The sequence below is a fragment of the Bubalus kerabau genome, chromosome 1 (genome assembly GCF_029407905.1).
Source record: "Bubalus kerabau isolate K-KA32 ecotype Philippines breed swamp buffalo chromosome 1, PCC_UOA_SB_1v2, whole genome shotgun sequence".
Classification (NCBI taxonomy): Eukaryota; Metazoa; Chordata; class Mammalia; order Artiodactyla; family Bovidae; genus Bubalus; species Bubalus kerabau.
Genome location: NC_073624.1, coordinates 44,398,693 through 44,415,686, shown reverse-complemented (window position 1 = coordinate 44,415,686; position 16,994 = coordinate 44,398,693). Strand labels below are relative to the sequence as shown.

Below are 16,994 nucleotides of genomic sequence, written 5' to 3'. Positions count from 1 at the left end.
TTCTGGTCCCATCACTTCATGGCAAATAGATGGGGAAACAATGCAAACAGTGACAGACTTTATTTTCTTGGGCTCCAAAATCACTGCAGATGCTGACTGCAGCCATAAACTAAAAGACGCTTGCTCCTTGGAAGAAAGGCTATGACCAACCTAGACAGCATATTCAAAAGCAGAGACATTACTTTGCCAACAAACATCCATCTAGTCAAAGCTTGGTTTTTCCAGTAGTCATGTATGGATGTGAGAGGTGGACTATAATAAAAGCTGAGCACCGAAGAACTGATGCTTTCGAACTGTGGTACTGGAGAAGACTCTTAAGAGTCCCTTGGACAGCAAGGAGATCAAACCAGTCAATCCTAAAGGAAATCAGTCCTGAATATTCATCGGAAGGACTGGTGCTGAAGTTGAAATTCCAATAGTTTGGACACCTGATGAGAAGAATTGACTCATTGGAAAAGACCCTGATGCTGGGAAAGATTGAAGGCAGGAGGAGAAGGGGATGACAGAGGATGACATGGTTGGATGGCATCACCGACTCAATGGGCATGAGTTTGAACAAGCTCCAGCAGTTGGTGATAGGCAGGGAAGCCTGGCATGCTGAGATTTATGGGGTCGCAAAGAGTCAGACACAACTGAGCAACTGAACTGAAAGGAGTAGAGGAGTGGGCCTTCCAATTTTAAATATGGTGACCAGGGAATAGCCCCAATGCGAAGGTGTATTTAAGTAAAAATGTGAAGTAGATGAATTCAATACATTTTAAACACTGAAAGTAAGATTTCAACTGACTAAAATTTCCTGTTAGTCGAGACTTTTAGGTCTACAATAAAAAGTTGTGTATTTAACACAAGAACAAAATGAAAATATTAAAAGAAAAAATTAATAAAGGAAAATTATTATTTTTTAACCTATTCTGAGAGTGGCAGTTTCTGAATAAAGGAAAATAAGCAGACATAAACTACTAAACTTTTCTCAATGTCCACAAAAAAGTTTATTTTCTGAATGAAACACTATAGCATTTGAAGGAACTAACGGTAAGGAACTAGCTTTGAGATCCAAACTAAGGAGTGAGAGTAAAAATCCCTTTTCCAGATGAAAAAATATAAATTGCAGTGACCCAGGAATTTATGCCAGAAATGAACAATTAACAAAAGTCATGCAGGAATGACTGTTCTGAAATATGGCATTTAGTGCATCAGTTATAGATGGACGTTTACAGAAATGAACCACCATCAAGACCATGAGGAAGAGAAGCACTGGCCCCATCCCTGCCAGCTGGCTCATCAGAGGCCTTCAGACATGGTTTGATGACAGCTGCCACTGAAGGTGGGGGTTATGTGAATATCTTTTAATTTTCTATTTCTTTTTTCTACCTCCCCAATGCCCACAATGTGGTTAAATCTCCCAGGTTAACAAAAATATACAAGTCAGTCATTCAGTGCCAAAACTAAATGGGCATTAATTCTCCATGAAAATAAGCTTATACTGGGCACCACGCTGACTTTAGAACAATGACTGCCATCATTGGCAGTTTCCTCCCTGCTTCCTCCTGAATCCTTCTCTTCCCTTCTTTTCACAGTTTTCATAACCAGTGGCCTGAGTTTACTGCTTTCTGTAAAAGGACAATAAGGGCCTCTAATTAGCACCCTAGTCAGTTCCCTAGTTCTATGGGAGACAGCCTCTCTCAGTATAACTACTCACATCCAAGTTTTTATTACACCAAGATGTTTAAAGAGTGAAAAGAGCTATGCATAATTTTCTTAATTAAAAAAACTAAAGTGGTTTGCCAACACATACCAACAGGATCATGGTATTGATATATTAATACTACATACATACACCTGTATACGTATACTGTATTGATATGTATTATGTTAAGATATACACTCTATATTATTCTATACTTTCTATTATACAGCCACTCATTATAGCCTTTTGAAATGGGGTAAAAGAGGAGAAATGCAGTTTTGCCTCTTTTTTGCAGAACACCTCAAATTTAACAGGATTCCTGAAAATTAACACTATTTACATAATTTCAAAGTTCAGTATATAACCATCACTTTGCTAATGAGATGTAAGAAAAAGCAGTGGAGGCCTGAATTAGGCAAGTATTCCCAAGAGGTCTGGTTGCATAGCAAAGACCAGAAAGCCATGCTTTGTTTCCATCTTCAGAATTGTTTCTAAGACTGTTTCTCCTTTTCCTTGATATGTCTTTTTTTCCCCTTCCTCATTTGCTATAGTTGACCAGAGTTGCCCTTTTTAAGACTCTGGATAAACTGGATAAAAATATCAGAAACAGTGTCTTTCCCATTACTAAAGATCAATAATTAGTATTCTTATATTTAGAGATATTAAAAAACTGGCAATAAGAACTTTATGGAGGTAGCAAAGTACAGTGGTTAAGAGCTGAAGTTTAATCTTAGCTCCCTAATAGTGAGAAATAACAAGCAAAGACAAAAAAGGCTGCTTAAGGAGAGGACACCAGGAACTGGAAATGACAGATGTAAGGTAATGAAACTATTGACAATGTAACAAAGCATCCTGAGGCCTTTTAGTGGAGGAGCAACCCAGGGCCTACAAACTCCAGTACAAACTCTTGTGCCAAGACATATCACAGTATCAGAAAGGATGCCAGGAATAATCAGAACTGTTACACTAAAAGGGACATCTAGTCCATGAAACCTCAAAGAGAACAAAGTATACTATTCCCATGCCTTTCCTAATGATACACTCCTGCACAAAATCAGTACATATTCTTGATAAAAGAGTACATGAATGGTGTAGATGCAGAAGGACAGCTAAGATCACTGACAGAACATTTTAGTATGCAAGCTGGGATTACTGGTCAGAAAAGGTTACATCTGACATTCTGTCTACGCTACAGGCACCAAGGTGTCTTGCCTCTCTTTGAATATTTTCATAGGGAATCCACATCCATCAGATGAAATCAATTCCGTATTCTGTCCGCATTGTCAGAAAATTCGTATGCTGAACCAAGATATGATGCGCTGCTTTAGGGTTCTTCTGTTGACCCAATATTTACTGAGCCCTTGAGTGGACTTTGAGGAGCAATGGCAATGAATGGCTCAATTTAGGGACTGGTGGGGCAGGCACAGGAAATACAAGGAGAAATTTAGTCAAGAAGTTGAGGTGGCTGGAAGGAATGAATTCAGAAGGATTTTTTTTTAGGAGGGTAGAAGAAAAATACTCAGGAAAAGGGGAAATCTGGGTCTTACTCCAATGGGCTTTTTGAGACCCCATGGTGTGTACCCTGCCAGGTTCCTCCATCCATGGGATTTTCCAGGCAAGAATACAGAAGTGGGTTCCACTTCCTTCTCCAGGAGATCTTCCCAACCCAGGGATCCAACGCTGGTCTCCCTCATTGCAGGCAGACTCTTTACTGTCTGAGCCACTAGGGAAACCCTGGGGCCATGCTCAATAAATCTTTAATCCAATCTTCTGTTGATGGTGGGACTGTGTTCCCTCCCTGTAGTTTGGCCTCAGTATGGCAGAGGTAATGGCAACCTCCTTCAAAAGGACTTATGCCAGGGCTGTTGTATTCAGTGCCCTTGAACCCACGGCAGGCCAATGTCGACCCACGCCTACAGTGGAGACTCCTGGATACTCACAGGCAAGTCTGTCTCAGTCTCTTGTGGGGTTACTGCTCCTTTCTTCTGGGTCCTGATGCACACAAGGTTTTGTTTCTGATCTCCAAGAGTCTGTTTCCCCAGTCCTGTGGAAGTTCTGTAATCAAATCCCACTGGCCTTCAAAGTCAAAGTCTCTGGAGGTTCTCAGTCCCTTTGCCAGATCACCAGGTTGGGAAATCTCTTGTGGGCCCTAGAACTTTCACAACAGTGCAGGAACTTCTCTGGTATAACTGTTTGCCAGTCTGTGGGTTGTCTGCTCAGTGGCTCTACGGTGGGGCTCACACGCCGTGCCTCCCAGCTCTGTTGCAGTGAGAGCACCATCCCTGTCACAGGCCAGTGCTGACCTGCACCTCAGCAGGAGACACTCAAACACTCAAAGGCAGGTCTGGCTCAGTCTCCTGTAGGGCCCCTGGGTCCTGGTGTGCACAAGGTTTTGTTTGAGCCCTCAGAGCATCTCTGGCGGGCATGAGGTTTGATTCTAAACATGATTTCGGCCCTCCTACTGTCTTGTTGGGACTTCTTTGCTCTTGGATGTGGGGTATCTCTTTTTGGTGGGATCCAACATTCTCCTGTCAATGGTTGTTCAATGGTTAGTTGCAATTTTGGAGTTCTCACGGGAGAAGACGAGCGCATGTCCTTCTATTCTGCCACTTGGAAAACTCAGCAGTGGCCACAGGACCAGAAAAAGTCAGTTTTCATTCCAATCCCAAAGAAAGGCAATGCCAAAGAATGTTCAAACTACCATACAACTGCACTCACCTCACATGCTAGCAAAATAATGCTCAAAATTCTCGAAGATAGGCTTCAACAGTATGTGAACCGAGAAACTCCAGATGTTCAAACTAGATTTAGAAAAGCTTTTAAAAAGGATTTTAAAAAGGCAGATATCAAATTGCCAATATCCGTTGGATAACAGAAAAAGCAAGAGAGCTACAGAAAAACATTTACTTCTGCTTCATAGACTATGCTAAAGCCTTTGACTGTGTGGATCACAACAAGCTGTGGAAAATTCTTCAAGAGATGGGAATACCAGACCACCTTACCTGCCTACTGAGAAATCTGTATGCAGGTCAAGAAGCAACAGTTAGAACTGGACATGGAACAATGGACTGGTTCCAAATAGCGAAAGGAGTACATCAAGGCTGTATACTATCACCCTGCTTGTTTAACTTATATGCAGAGTACATTATACAAAATGCCGGGCTGGATGAAGCACAAGCTGGAATCAAGATTGCCAGGAGAAATATCAATAATCTCAGATAGGCAGATGACACCATCTTTATGGCAGAAAGCAAAGAGGAATTAAAGAACCTCTTGATGAAAGTGAAAAAGGAGAGTGAAAAGGCTGGTTTAAAACCCAACATTTAAAAAACGAAGATCATGGCATCCAGCATCATGTCACTTCATGACAAATAGAAGAGAAAAAATGGAAACAGAGACTTTATTTTTTGGGGCTCCAAAATCACTGCAGATGGTGACTGCAGCTATGAAATTAAGATGCTTGCTCCCTGGAAGAAAAGCTATGACAAACCTAGACACCATATTAAAAAACAGAGACATCACTTCACCGACAAAGGTCCATACAGTCAAAGCTATGGTTTTTCCAGTAGTCATGTACAGATGTGAGAGATAGACAATAAAGAAGGCTGAGTGCCAAAGAATTGATGCTTTCAAACTGTGGTGCTGGAGAAGACTCTTGAGAATCACTTGGACAGCAAGGAGATCAAACCAGTCAATCTTAAAGGAATTCAACCTTGAACATTCACTGGAAAGACTGATGCTGAAGCTGAAGCTCCAATACTTTGGCCACCTGATGTGAAGAGCTGACTCACTGGAAAAGATCTTAATGCTGGAAAGATTGAGGGTAAGAAGAGAAGAGGTGGCAGAGGATGAGATGGTTGGATAGCATCATAGACTTAATGGACACGAGTTTGAGCAAACTCTGGGAGAGGGTGAAGGAAAGGGAAGCCTGGTGTGTTTCACTTCATGGGGTCACAAAGAGGTGGACCGGACTTAGCAACTGAATAAGAACAAAGGGGAGCAGAGGGCTAAGCAGGAAGTGGATAAAGAGGGTGGGAAGATATGTGCCTAGAAGAGCTTACTTAGATTTTGGGCAGTAACTTGTACTCTATAGGTACAAGTGTAAACAACCAATCACATCCAGGGAGACAGTGCTAGATCAGATACACATAAAATGCAAAAAGAAATCCAGACTGAGGGTAGATTTGTGTTAATCCCAACAAAAATACCAAAGAAGTTATTATTTGAACATTTCCCAAGCACTGTTCTAAGCCCTTTAAAAAAAACCATTTTATTCTTCTAACGACTCCATGATGTAGGTAATATACGTTACTACCATTTTATAGATTAGGAAACTGAGTCAAAAAGAATTCCAAATCACCCAGTTAATTACTAGAGAAGAATCCAAACCCAGTCAATTTAACTCCAGAGCCCACAGTCTTTTAAACCACTATAGTGTCGTCTTCTCACCTTGATTTCTAGGCCCCAACACAACTGGCTGTCCAGAGTAAACACTGAAATACTTCTTGAAGAGCCAAAAGATCCAGCTTTAGTGAGATCTTAAGAGGCAAAATTTCTAATGAAGGATATATAGATCTGAAAAGAGAACACAGAAATACTAATACGTTAATTGGCTTATGGGTCTGAATGGAAACCTGTGGGTGGATTTGTTTTTCCAACTTGCTATGGATTTCCAGCGTGTGTCAGCAGGAAGGTGCTCCAATCAGCGTGAGCCAGCACACGGGCTCACAGGTGACCTCAAAGGCACGAGTCAGATGTGTAGGCTTCCACACAGTGTGGATGCAACACAGTCAAAAATGCGCCTTCCTCTGTAATATGACCACTCTGATCTCTGCTCTTACCCTAACATGACCTTATGCCCTGCTGTTTATTATATATCATTTCCCCGCTTCTAGGATGGAAATTTGTCTAGGAAACTTGTCTAGGAATTTGTGTAGGTCAAGGCATTTGTCTTATTCATCTCTGGATTCCCAATACCACTTATCAATACTGGAACATCATCAATCTGACAGCATTAAGATAGCATGTTTTAGGAAAAAATATTTCATTAGTCAATTTTCTACAGAGGAAGTAAAGATGACTCTGTTTAAAAGCTGTAATTTTCTACAAATGGCTTTTAGTAATTAATTTTAATTAAATTTATCCATAACTTGAGAACCTCCCACACATACAACACTGCACTTGAAATTATAAGTAATAACCCCTCAGTATTCTTCAATTGAGGTATCATATAATTTATGTGGTTCTACATCCTGACTTTTTGGCCTCCTAAATGTGCTCATTAACATTACGTTTTAAAAATAAAATAATATATGGTACAGTCATAGCACTTTTAAAGGCTACTATTAACACATGGTCTGACACAAAATCCTGCCAGAGGCCCCAGAGAACAACCCAGCCTTGCAGAGCAGGCTGGATATTTCCCTGCAGCAAGGCTTCACTGGGACTCAGTGCAGTCCCCAAAATGGAAGCAGCTCCCTGGTGTCTGCAGATGCTGCAGATGGTGAAGTTGACAGCTTAATTTCAGTGAACAGGTATGTGTGTGAGACTGGCACAGCGACTGGCTTTCTGTGCACTCTATTCCTGCATAAGTGAGGCAATAATATAAAATTGATCATGGGCTCTCAGAGTACTTGCTGGTGCTAATTCCACTATTAACTTGCACTCCAGGGACACGTTAATTCTAGGTGATACTCTACAATGACAAAGTTATTCCTGAAAACACTCACATTCACAACTCCTAAAGTGTGTGCCTAATGCATGACTATTCCGGGTTTAATAGTTCAAATAAGATTAAACGCTTGCATGAATTTCAAAAGGTCCATCTCTATACTGAAAGGTTACTGGTAAAGGTTTAACCAACCAGTCACTAAAGTGATCAGTTTTGAATATAGAGTATTCCATTATAAACATCAATTACAGACAGGAGTCACAGAAAGTTTTTGACTATGGGAAGAATATGACCAATACCCAGATTTAAAAAAATGAATTGGGGGCTGGGGGCACTAATGTAAAATGGATAGCTGGTGAGAGAAGCAGCCTGAAATAAGACAAAGGCCAACATCATGACATGGAGACTCAATAATAACTGGTGGCTGACTGGGTGGCAAGTAGATAAGAGGAAAGAGTAGATTTAAAATAAACTTTGAAGCCTGGAAAAGCCAGGTTAATAATACCTCTAAGAAAGTCAGGAGGAGGGGGCTAGACTGCAGCAGAAAAAGGAGTTGAAGTTTGGTGCCCTCAGGACATTTACATTTATCCAGCCAGGGTGGTTCAGTGGTAAAGAATCAGCCTGCCAAGCAGGAGATGTGGGTTCCATCCCTGGGTCAGGAAGATGCCCTGGAGAAGGAAATGGCAACCCACTCTAGTATTCTTGCCTGGAGAATCCCATGGACAGAGGAGCCTGGTGGGCTACAGTCCACGGGGTCGCAAAAGAGTCAGACAAGACTTAGTGATTAAACAGCAACAACACAGATTAAGAAAAAGAAGCCCAGGGGGTGGATGACACCACCAAAGAATAGAGGAGGCAGGAAATAATGGGAAAGAGAAAATGGGAATGCTGGAAGAGAGAAAGGACAAAAATGAGCTAGTCAAAGGAATAAACTTGTAGATCCAGTGAAGTATGAAAATCAAGAGCAAGATAAGAGATTTAAAAAGAAGCAAATAGGAATTCCCTGGTAGTCCACTGGTGAGGACTAGGTACTTTCATTGCTGAGGGCATGGATTCAATCCCTGGTCAGGAAACTAAGATCCCACAAGCTGCAAGGTGTAGCCAAATTAATTAACTAATATTAGGAACAAGAAGAAGAAATAATGACTTCTTGATCCATGGACTGCAGAATGGATGCTGTGTTAGCAGGCATGAAAACAACATAAACATCTCCATCAAAGCTCTTGGGTGACCAGGTGCACTGTCAATGAGCAGAAATATTTTGAAAGGTATCTTTTTTTTTCTGAGAAGTAGGGCTTAAAATATTCGGTAAATCATTGTTGTAAATGGATGTTCTGTCATCCAGGCTTTGTTGTTCTATTTCTAAAGCCCAGACTGAGTGGATATAGTATAATTCTAAAGAGTCATAGGATTTTCAGAATGGTAAATGAGCAATGGCTTCAACTTCAAGTAACCAGTTGGTTTAGCCCCTAGCAAGAGGGTCAGCCTGTCCTTCGAAAATTTGAAGCCAGGCACTGACTTCTCTCTAGCTATGAGAGTCTTAGACAGCATCTCCCTCCAGTGAAGGCTGTTTCACCCACATTGACAATCTGTTGTTTAGTGTAGCCACCCTCATTAATTATCTGAGATAGATCTTCTGGATAAGTTGCTGCAGTTTCTATGTCATCCTTGCTATTTCACCTTGTACTTTTATGTTATGAAGATGACTTCTTTTCTTAAACATCATTCACCAACCTCTGCTTGCTTTCAACTTTTCTTGTACAGTTTTCTCACCTCTCTTGGCCTTAACAGAATTAAGGAGAGTTAGGGCCTTGCTCCGGATTAGGCTTTGGCTTAAGGCATTGTTGGGACTGGCTTGAACTTCTATCCAGACCATTACAACTTTCTCTATATGAGCAGAAAGATTGCTTTGCTTTCTTACCATGAGTGTTCACTGAAGTAAGACTCACTTGATTTCAAGAAGTTTCCTTTTGCGTTCAAAACTGGCACAAGGGCCTGTCTTTCAGCCTATCTTGGCTTTCAACATGCTTTCCTTACTAATTATACCTAGCTTTTGATTTAAAGTGAGAGGCATGTGACTCTTCCTTTCACTTGAATGCTTAGAGGCCACTGTAGGGTTATTAAATGGCCAAATTTCAGTATTGTGTGTCAGGAAATAGGGAGGCCCATGGAGAGGGACAGAGACAGGGGAAAGCCCAGTTGGTGAAGCAGTTAGAACACATGCATTTATAGTCTTTATGGATGAGGTTCATGGTGCCCCAAAACAATTACAACAGTAACATCAAATATATCACTGTTCACAAATCACCATAACAAATATAATAATAATGAAAATGTTTGAAATATCACAAAAATTATCAAAATGTGACACAGAGACACAAAGTGAGCAATGCTGTAGGGAAAAAAGTGTCAAAAGACTTGCTTGACACAGGGTTGCCACAAATCTTCAATTTGTGGGAAAAAAAAGAAAAAATACACAGTATTTTTGAAATACAATAAAGCAAAGCATGCCTATAAAACCCTAACTATACTAAGACCGAATCCACATGCCCAAGAAGCACAGAAGTAACGGCCTTGAGCCAATCTCTAATTCCTACCCCAATAGGTCCAAGTTGTCTGCTCTGTTACCAGTTGGATCCATGACCCTAAGTTTTTCTCAGTAGAGGAAAGGAATGCAAGCAAAAATGTAACTATGAATTAAAACTCTCTCAACATTCCTAGGTTCACAAGTTTACGTGGCTACTCACTGAAAGACGACTGACTACTCTTTAAACTGCTCTTGACCTTCCAAGAAATAAGAAAACTCTTCCTGGTTCCTGTTCCTCTGAAGGACTTTTCTTATTTCAAAGTCAATCTTAAGCAGCTTCTAAGAATAACTGATAAGATCACCATCACCACTTTATTATAAATCTTTAGATAGTTTGCCTAGACCATTGTTTCAAATATAATATGCATTCATTATTGCTACAAACAACACTAACCCTAACATATGTGAAACACAGTACTTGCACTGCACTTTGCCTCCAAAGCCCTGAGAAACCTTAAGAACTAGTATTATAAGCATGTGAGTCCTGGAATCAGAGAGACCTGGTTCAAATTCTCTCTCGGAAGATTAGACTGGTTACAGAGCACTGAAACTTGGTTTTTCCTTTCCTCTAATGATAATACCATCTATCTTGCAGTGCTGTCATAAGAATAAGTAAAACACAAACAGTCCTGGTTCACAACCAGCATTCAGTAAAAACAATTACTCTTACTGTTTTGTTTAGTCCCTAAGTCATGTCCAACTCTTTTGTGATGCCATGGACTCCTGCCAGGTTCTTCTGTCCATGGGATTTTCCTAGGCAAGAATACTGGAGTGGGTTGCCATTTCCTTCGCCAGGGGACCTGTCTGATCCAGGGATGGAACCTGTGTCTCCTGCATTGAAGGCAGATTCTTTACTGCTGAGCCACCTGAGAAGCCTACAGTTACTCCTACTGCTATAACCTGAATCTTCATCCCTCCTTCTCCAACAAAGGTAAAATTAGTCCTCAAAAAGTGCACAGGATATTGGAGTATATGTTGAAAAAAGACCCCTGGGTTGGGAAGATGCCCTGGAGAAGGAAACAGGCTACCCACTCCAGTATTCTGGCCTGGAGAAATTCATGGACTCTATAGTCCATTGGGGTTGCAAAGAGTCAGACACAACCGAATCACTTTCACTTTCAGGAAAAATCTGCCTTCCATCCTAACAAGGGTGAGAACTGGAAAAAGGAAATCTACTTATAGGAAGTCTGCACATCAAATAGTGTGGAAAGCCCTTGACCACAAAGGACCCAGATGCTGAATAAATTACAACAGATACACTTTTAAATGCATTGCTGAAATCATAAGAAAACAAAGGAGATTCCTAAGGACAAGAGTAAAAAAGAAAAAAAAAAAAAAAACAATAAGCCTAAACCTAGGTGGTAGAACCTAGAGCCCAGGAACTTCTGCTCTGGCAGGATAGGACATGGGTCTTGAGCTTGTGAAACTCAAAAGGGACTGAACCTGGAACCCACATTGAAGGAGTTACACTTTGGGAAAAAGAATGGCCTAGGACTTCCCTGATAGCTCAAGCTGGTAAAGAATCCGCCTGCAATGCAGGAGACCCTGGTTAGATTCTGGAGTCGGGAAGATCCCCTGGAGAAGGGATGGGCTACCCACTCCAGTATTCTTGGGCTTCCCTGGTGGCTCAGCTGATAAAGAATCCGCCCACAATGCAGGAGGCCTGGCTTCAATCCCTGGGTTGGGAAGATCCCCTGGAGAAGGAAACAGGCTACGTACTCCATTATTCTGGCCATGATAGTCCATGGGGTCGCAAAGAGTCAGACAAGACTGAGCCACTTTCACTTTCAGGAAAAATCTGCCTTCCATCCAAGAGAAGTCTGTAAACCTACACCAAACCTAAGTGGAAAAATTCATGCCAACAATGTTGATCTTCCCTCAGCACACTTGAGCTACATTTCGGAGAAATGCTTGGCTAATCAAAGTGGCCATGGTTGGAAGTAGAAGCAAATATATTTTCTACAGAAAATCATCTTCAATAAAGATTCTTCAAGATTCTCATAAAACTAAGGAATAACTGAGGAGATAAGCTACCTTCAATGATATTCAATAGATAAACTCTCTCTCAATCCCAAGGGCTTTGGATATTTAGACTATGGAAAAGAAAAAAGGGAAAACTGAAAAAAAGCTGGACCAAAAAGAAAAACACATGCACACACACAAAATAAGAAAATTTTCATTCTGCTGTGTACATAAAATATACCTTTAAATATATGTTTTTACCATAATGGAATTACATGCTTTATGTGAAGTGTGTGGTAAGAGCACTGCCTTTAATGCCAGGCATACCTGAATTTGAAACTAGCTAAACAAGTACTAGTTTAAGATTCCAAGCAAGTTTAGTAAAACTTTCTGGGCTTTAATTTTTTCAGCTGGAAAATGAGCATAATACTCCCTATCTACTAAAATTGTCGTGAAATATATTCGCACACATACATACTTATACGTGTATCACAAACCACAGTTCTTAGTACAGAAAATGTACTCAATAAATAGTATGAACATCACAGGAGAAGGATTTTCATTCATCCAAGAAATAATTACAGTGTCTCTTACATGCCAGTCCCAGCGGCAGACTTTTTGGAAAACAGACAGATAATGACTCCTTGTTATGTGCTGTATTGCTTGTTTTGTGTCAGACATTCATCAATATAAGCTTACTTTATCCTTCCCACAATCTTATAAAGTTCAGTTATCTCCACTGTCCAGATGAAGAAACTGAGAAATTAAAAAACTTGATTCAATTCATACAACTGGCAGTATAAGGACTTGAAACTGGGCGCTATATGACCCCAAAGCCTATGTCTTAATTTAATTACCTTGTCTTCTGTCTTTTTCTTTTTTAGAAAAAACAGAGAACTCTAAAAATAATGGCTTTCACATTCATAGAATATAACATAACATCATTAAACTGAATTCTCTACATTCTTGACCTTTCAGTTTTTGTTCCTTCAACAGAGAAAGTAACATTTCAATTATGAGTAACATCTACTACATATGCAATGGGTCTAATTGTTGTAGTTTTCATTTATAAATATTTTTCTAGGTACTACAGAGTAAATTGGCATTTCTTGGAAATTTAAACACGGTTTACTTTTTGATGAGGGGAGGATCTTACTTATATAATGATAACAGATAAAACTTAATAGGGAGGCAGATAAGACTCAAAAAAGGAAGCAATTTCTAAAATGTTTTCATCTTACCAAACTGAATAGTTTCAGACAACTTTGCAAAATATTAGATCACTCTCCAACAGATACTACAGATTACCCTATGGTAAAGACAAACAATTATTCCATATGGTAATTAATTTTCAACCTTGAATAATGGCAACAAAAACTTTTGAGTTCTTTTAAACAATACTGAGACAACCTAACAGATCTAGAAAAGTTATTGCAGGTTCTCCATCTCAATTAAAAAAAAAATATTCTGGATTTTCTCCTAAGGAAAAAAGAGAATAGAAAAGAAGAAAGGACTCTTCTAAAGGCACACCTGCCTTGTAGAAATGATTTACAGACTGCTCACTCCTACTTCTAGGAGAGAAATTCATCTTCTGTTCAGGGACTCAGAGTTTGAAACTAAGCTTGTGATTTTAAGTAACAGTAATTTTAAGTAATAATGATGTAAAGAAACTAGATCCCTTTACCCTCAAACTGAAAACTGCTGATGATTAAGAAATCAAGTAGCTCAAACAATTTAAAAATTGATAAGTAACTCCAAAACAAAGTAATGAACTTTCACTTAAAATGGAAGAAAATCCTCTTCTATTCATTTTAGAGTGACTCACACCTAAATCTGGAAGATATTTTAGAGATTATTTCACCAGTCTTCACTTTGAAGATAAGGAAATTGAGAGCTAAAGCACTGTGATTCAATTACCGATCCCCTGGAGAAGGGAAAGGCTACCCATTCCAGTATTGCAGCCTGGAGAATTCCATGGACTGCATATGTATAATCCATGGGGTTGCAAAGAGTCGGACACGACTGAGCGACTTTCACTTATATATTTTCTCACATCATTATTTCTTCCCTTATCTAATGTAGCTATAAATTTGTAAGTCATCATCCATCATGTTTTTTTGCCCTGTGAATACTACTACAGCTTCAGGACAAGGACAGAAAAAAAATTTTGAAGTTCCGATACTTCACATTTAAACCATCATAACAGCTTTGCTTAATAAGAATAAAATGAGTGTAAGTGAATAAAATAATTTCTATTTCCACCACTCAAATAAGGTTTCTGCCTCATAACTGGTCTACATACAAGCCATCTCTGGTTTTTGCACAATAGGAGCGCAAAACGGGGGGCAGGGACTTTAAAGAAAAGTTTCGCAATTCAAGAGAAAAATCCCTGGTGTGCCCTACATAGCTTTCAAGCCTGCCTAGGGAGAACAGAATGCCTTTAAAGAAAGAAGGAGAAAAATTGTGGGCTGGAATAGGTCAGTCTGAGGATTTCTTCCAAGACTAACAATCAATGAGAATTCAGAATTCAAAATACCGCATTACTGATCATCTTAATTTAACAACACAAAAACACAATAAAATTCAATTTCTTGATAGTAAGAATATGTTTCCTTCTGAGAGATCTGCAGTTTTTCACACTCCAGCGTCTTTTTCAAAAGGGAAAACTGGAGCATTCAGGATTGCTCGTCCGAAGTCACTCAAACCCGAGTCCGCCGGACCAGGGTGGATCTAGTCTGCCGCATTCATTGTATTAATCCTTCACAGGGTCTGCCCGAAGCAATTTAGAGAAAAAACTTAAACCTCAGTATGTAGAAAGCAGGTCTTATTAATTCCTAACCAAACTTTTTTTTTTTTTTTAAATTATCCTTTACTTCCGGAATTCCCTAGTAAGTGACCTCCAGGACAGGTAGTTCGGCGCCAGGCGCGCTCCCGCCTAGGACTTTTGGGGGAAGGGACACAATTAGCTAAGTGGCTGGGCTGACCGGCGCGGGCCCTCGGGAAGGTCTTGGCGCCACCTCCCAAGGCTGCTGCGGACCCGACGCACCTGCCAGGCAAAGGCGGTCCCTCACCTGCGACAACGCCCCCGCCCACCCTTACCTCCCGACACGCTTACCTGGGGCGTCTGCCGAGGCCTGGCCCCTGGACGTGGCCGACTCGGCCCAAGCCAGGTGCGACGACGGCCGACTCCAGGGCCGCGGGGTCCCGAGCGGCAGGTAGGAGGGGTTGGACTTCCGCCGAATCGCCACCCGCCTGAAGTTGTAGGCGCCCTCGCCGCTCATCTGGCCGCTTTCATTTGCGGCTCGGCGCCCGCTCCCGCCCTCATCCAGCCGCGAGCGCGCGCTCGGCGGGCACCTGAGGGGCGACCTGACCCAGGGGGGCGTCGCTTGCATGACAGGCTCCGTGCGACTGGACACGGGCAACTTCTGCTTCGAGTCGTCTGCAAGTGTCTCCGCGTCCCTTCCTCCCAGGACGTGCAAGGCCGCGCCGCGAGTTTGGCTCCGACTCCCTGTGCGGCAGCCGCCACGCCCGAGTCTCTGCGGCTAGCGCTCTCACCTGACGCCGCCGCTAGAGCGGCGGGTTCTGGCTACCGCCACCCCCTCCTCTCTGGATCAATCACCGGCAGACCCCCAAGAGCGCCGACAGCTCGGCCTGTGGGCGCCACTGCTGTTGCAGCCTCCTCGTCTCTCCCGGGCAGTAGCCCAGGACGCGCTGTGCCGCCGGGAGCTTCCCGGGCAGCTCCGCCCCTCCCTCTCCCCCGCCCCCTCCAGCTTCCTTCTCCCTTCCCCCGCCACTGGCCGACTGGAGCCAAGGGGACGCTCACCTGCCGACGCAAACCTGGAGTGCTCTGAAGGTCAGCCGCGCTCACCGGTGGGGCACACGCACTGGGCTCCGGAGGAAAGAGGAGATCATAACAGCTACTCTGAACTCGGTACAGGGCCTGCCATCCTCGCAGACGCGTAAGACAAGGGTCACACGTGTGTCTCAAGACGCTACTGAGCCCTTGATAATGATCTTACTTATGTTGTAGAGCTACCCAGTGAGGTAAGTATTTCAGATAAGGAAACCAAGATGCAGAACTTATACTGGGTCACTTGGTACTGCAGAGCTAGAATGCTTACCTGAGGCTCTGCCCCAAAGTCTGGCCTTATCTCACTCAACCAAAAAATCTTGCCGGGAGCATCGAGACAGAGAAAGGTGAAAAGGTGCGTGAAAGTAAAAGAAATGGTGGCGCTGAAGATCCGCAGGTTTCCTGAAGAGTATCAGCCCCTCCATCACCACAAACACTTTTGGGGCTTCGTTAGTAATGCTCTTCAGAATCCTTTAATTTGTCAAGTCATTTTTTAGAAGCGTCAGCCAAATAGTAAATTGAATTTTTTTTACATTGGTTTGCTTACCTGCATTTTAGAATTCATTAAAGTGAAGAGGCTGAGTTACAAAACCACAGAGATAGGAGGTGAAAGAGCAGCGTTCCAAGTATCCTAGCTGAAGCAGAAAGAATTCCCCAGCCATCACTCCCGCCTTGAAAGTCACCCCACATTTTTTTCAGATGGACCTTCACCCAGGTAACATCTCTTCCATCTCCCTGAAGTATGTTCCATAACCCAGTCCTCCTCAAGAAGCCTTTTAGGAAGCAGTTCAACTGTGTTAGTCTCCTTGGCCATTACTCCAATAAATGTACCCTTTAGAAGAAACTACATGCATAGTTTTTAATGCATCCATTCTGACCTTGTTAAAAGGAGCTTTTGCTCCCTTTGCATTTATTATCCCTGTATCACTGTATTGTAACTATTGTTACTCTTTCTCTGTAATTGTGTTATCTACTACACTATATGATGTCAGAAGTGATTTAAACAAGTGCTTTCAAATATAAATAATGAAAGAGGTTTTACCTCCATATGCATAAGTTAACTATAACTTAAATGCAGGGTTTTTAACATAATTTATTTGGTTCAACAAAAAGGCAATGTGGGGTGGGGGCAAAAAAAAAAAGGTGGTGTTGCAATCAATAATACCATACTAGCAACCTACTCTTGCCTGGAAAAATCCCATGGATGGAGGAGCCTGGTAGGCTGCAGTCCATGGGG

At 41.7% G+C, this 16,994-nt stretch overlaps 1 protein-coding gene across 1 annotated transcript in view; it reads right to left on the bottom strand.

The window, feature by feature from the left end:
- Window positions 1-15,639, bottom strand: part of FGD4 (FYVE, RhoGEF and PH domain containing 4) — a 228,262-nt gene extending 212,623 nt beyond the window's left edge. The window contains exon 1 of the mRNA XM_055573674.1: window positions 15,023-15,639. Within this exon, the coding sequence (XP_055429649.1) occupies window positions 15,023-15,299 (277 nt within the window). The 5' untranslated portion in view covers window positions 15,300-15,639. The remainder of the gene's footprint in view (window positions 1-15,022) is intronic.
- Between the last annotated feature and the right edge of the window lie 1,355 nt (window positions 15,640-16,994).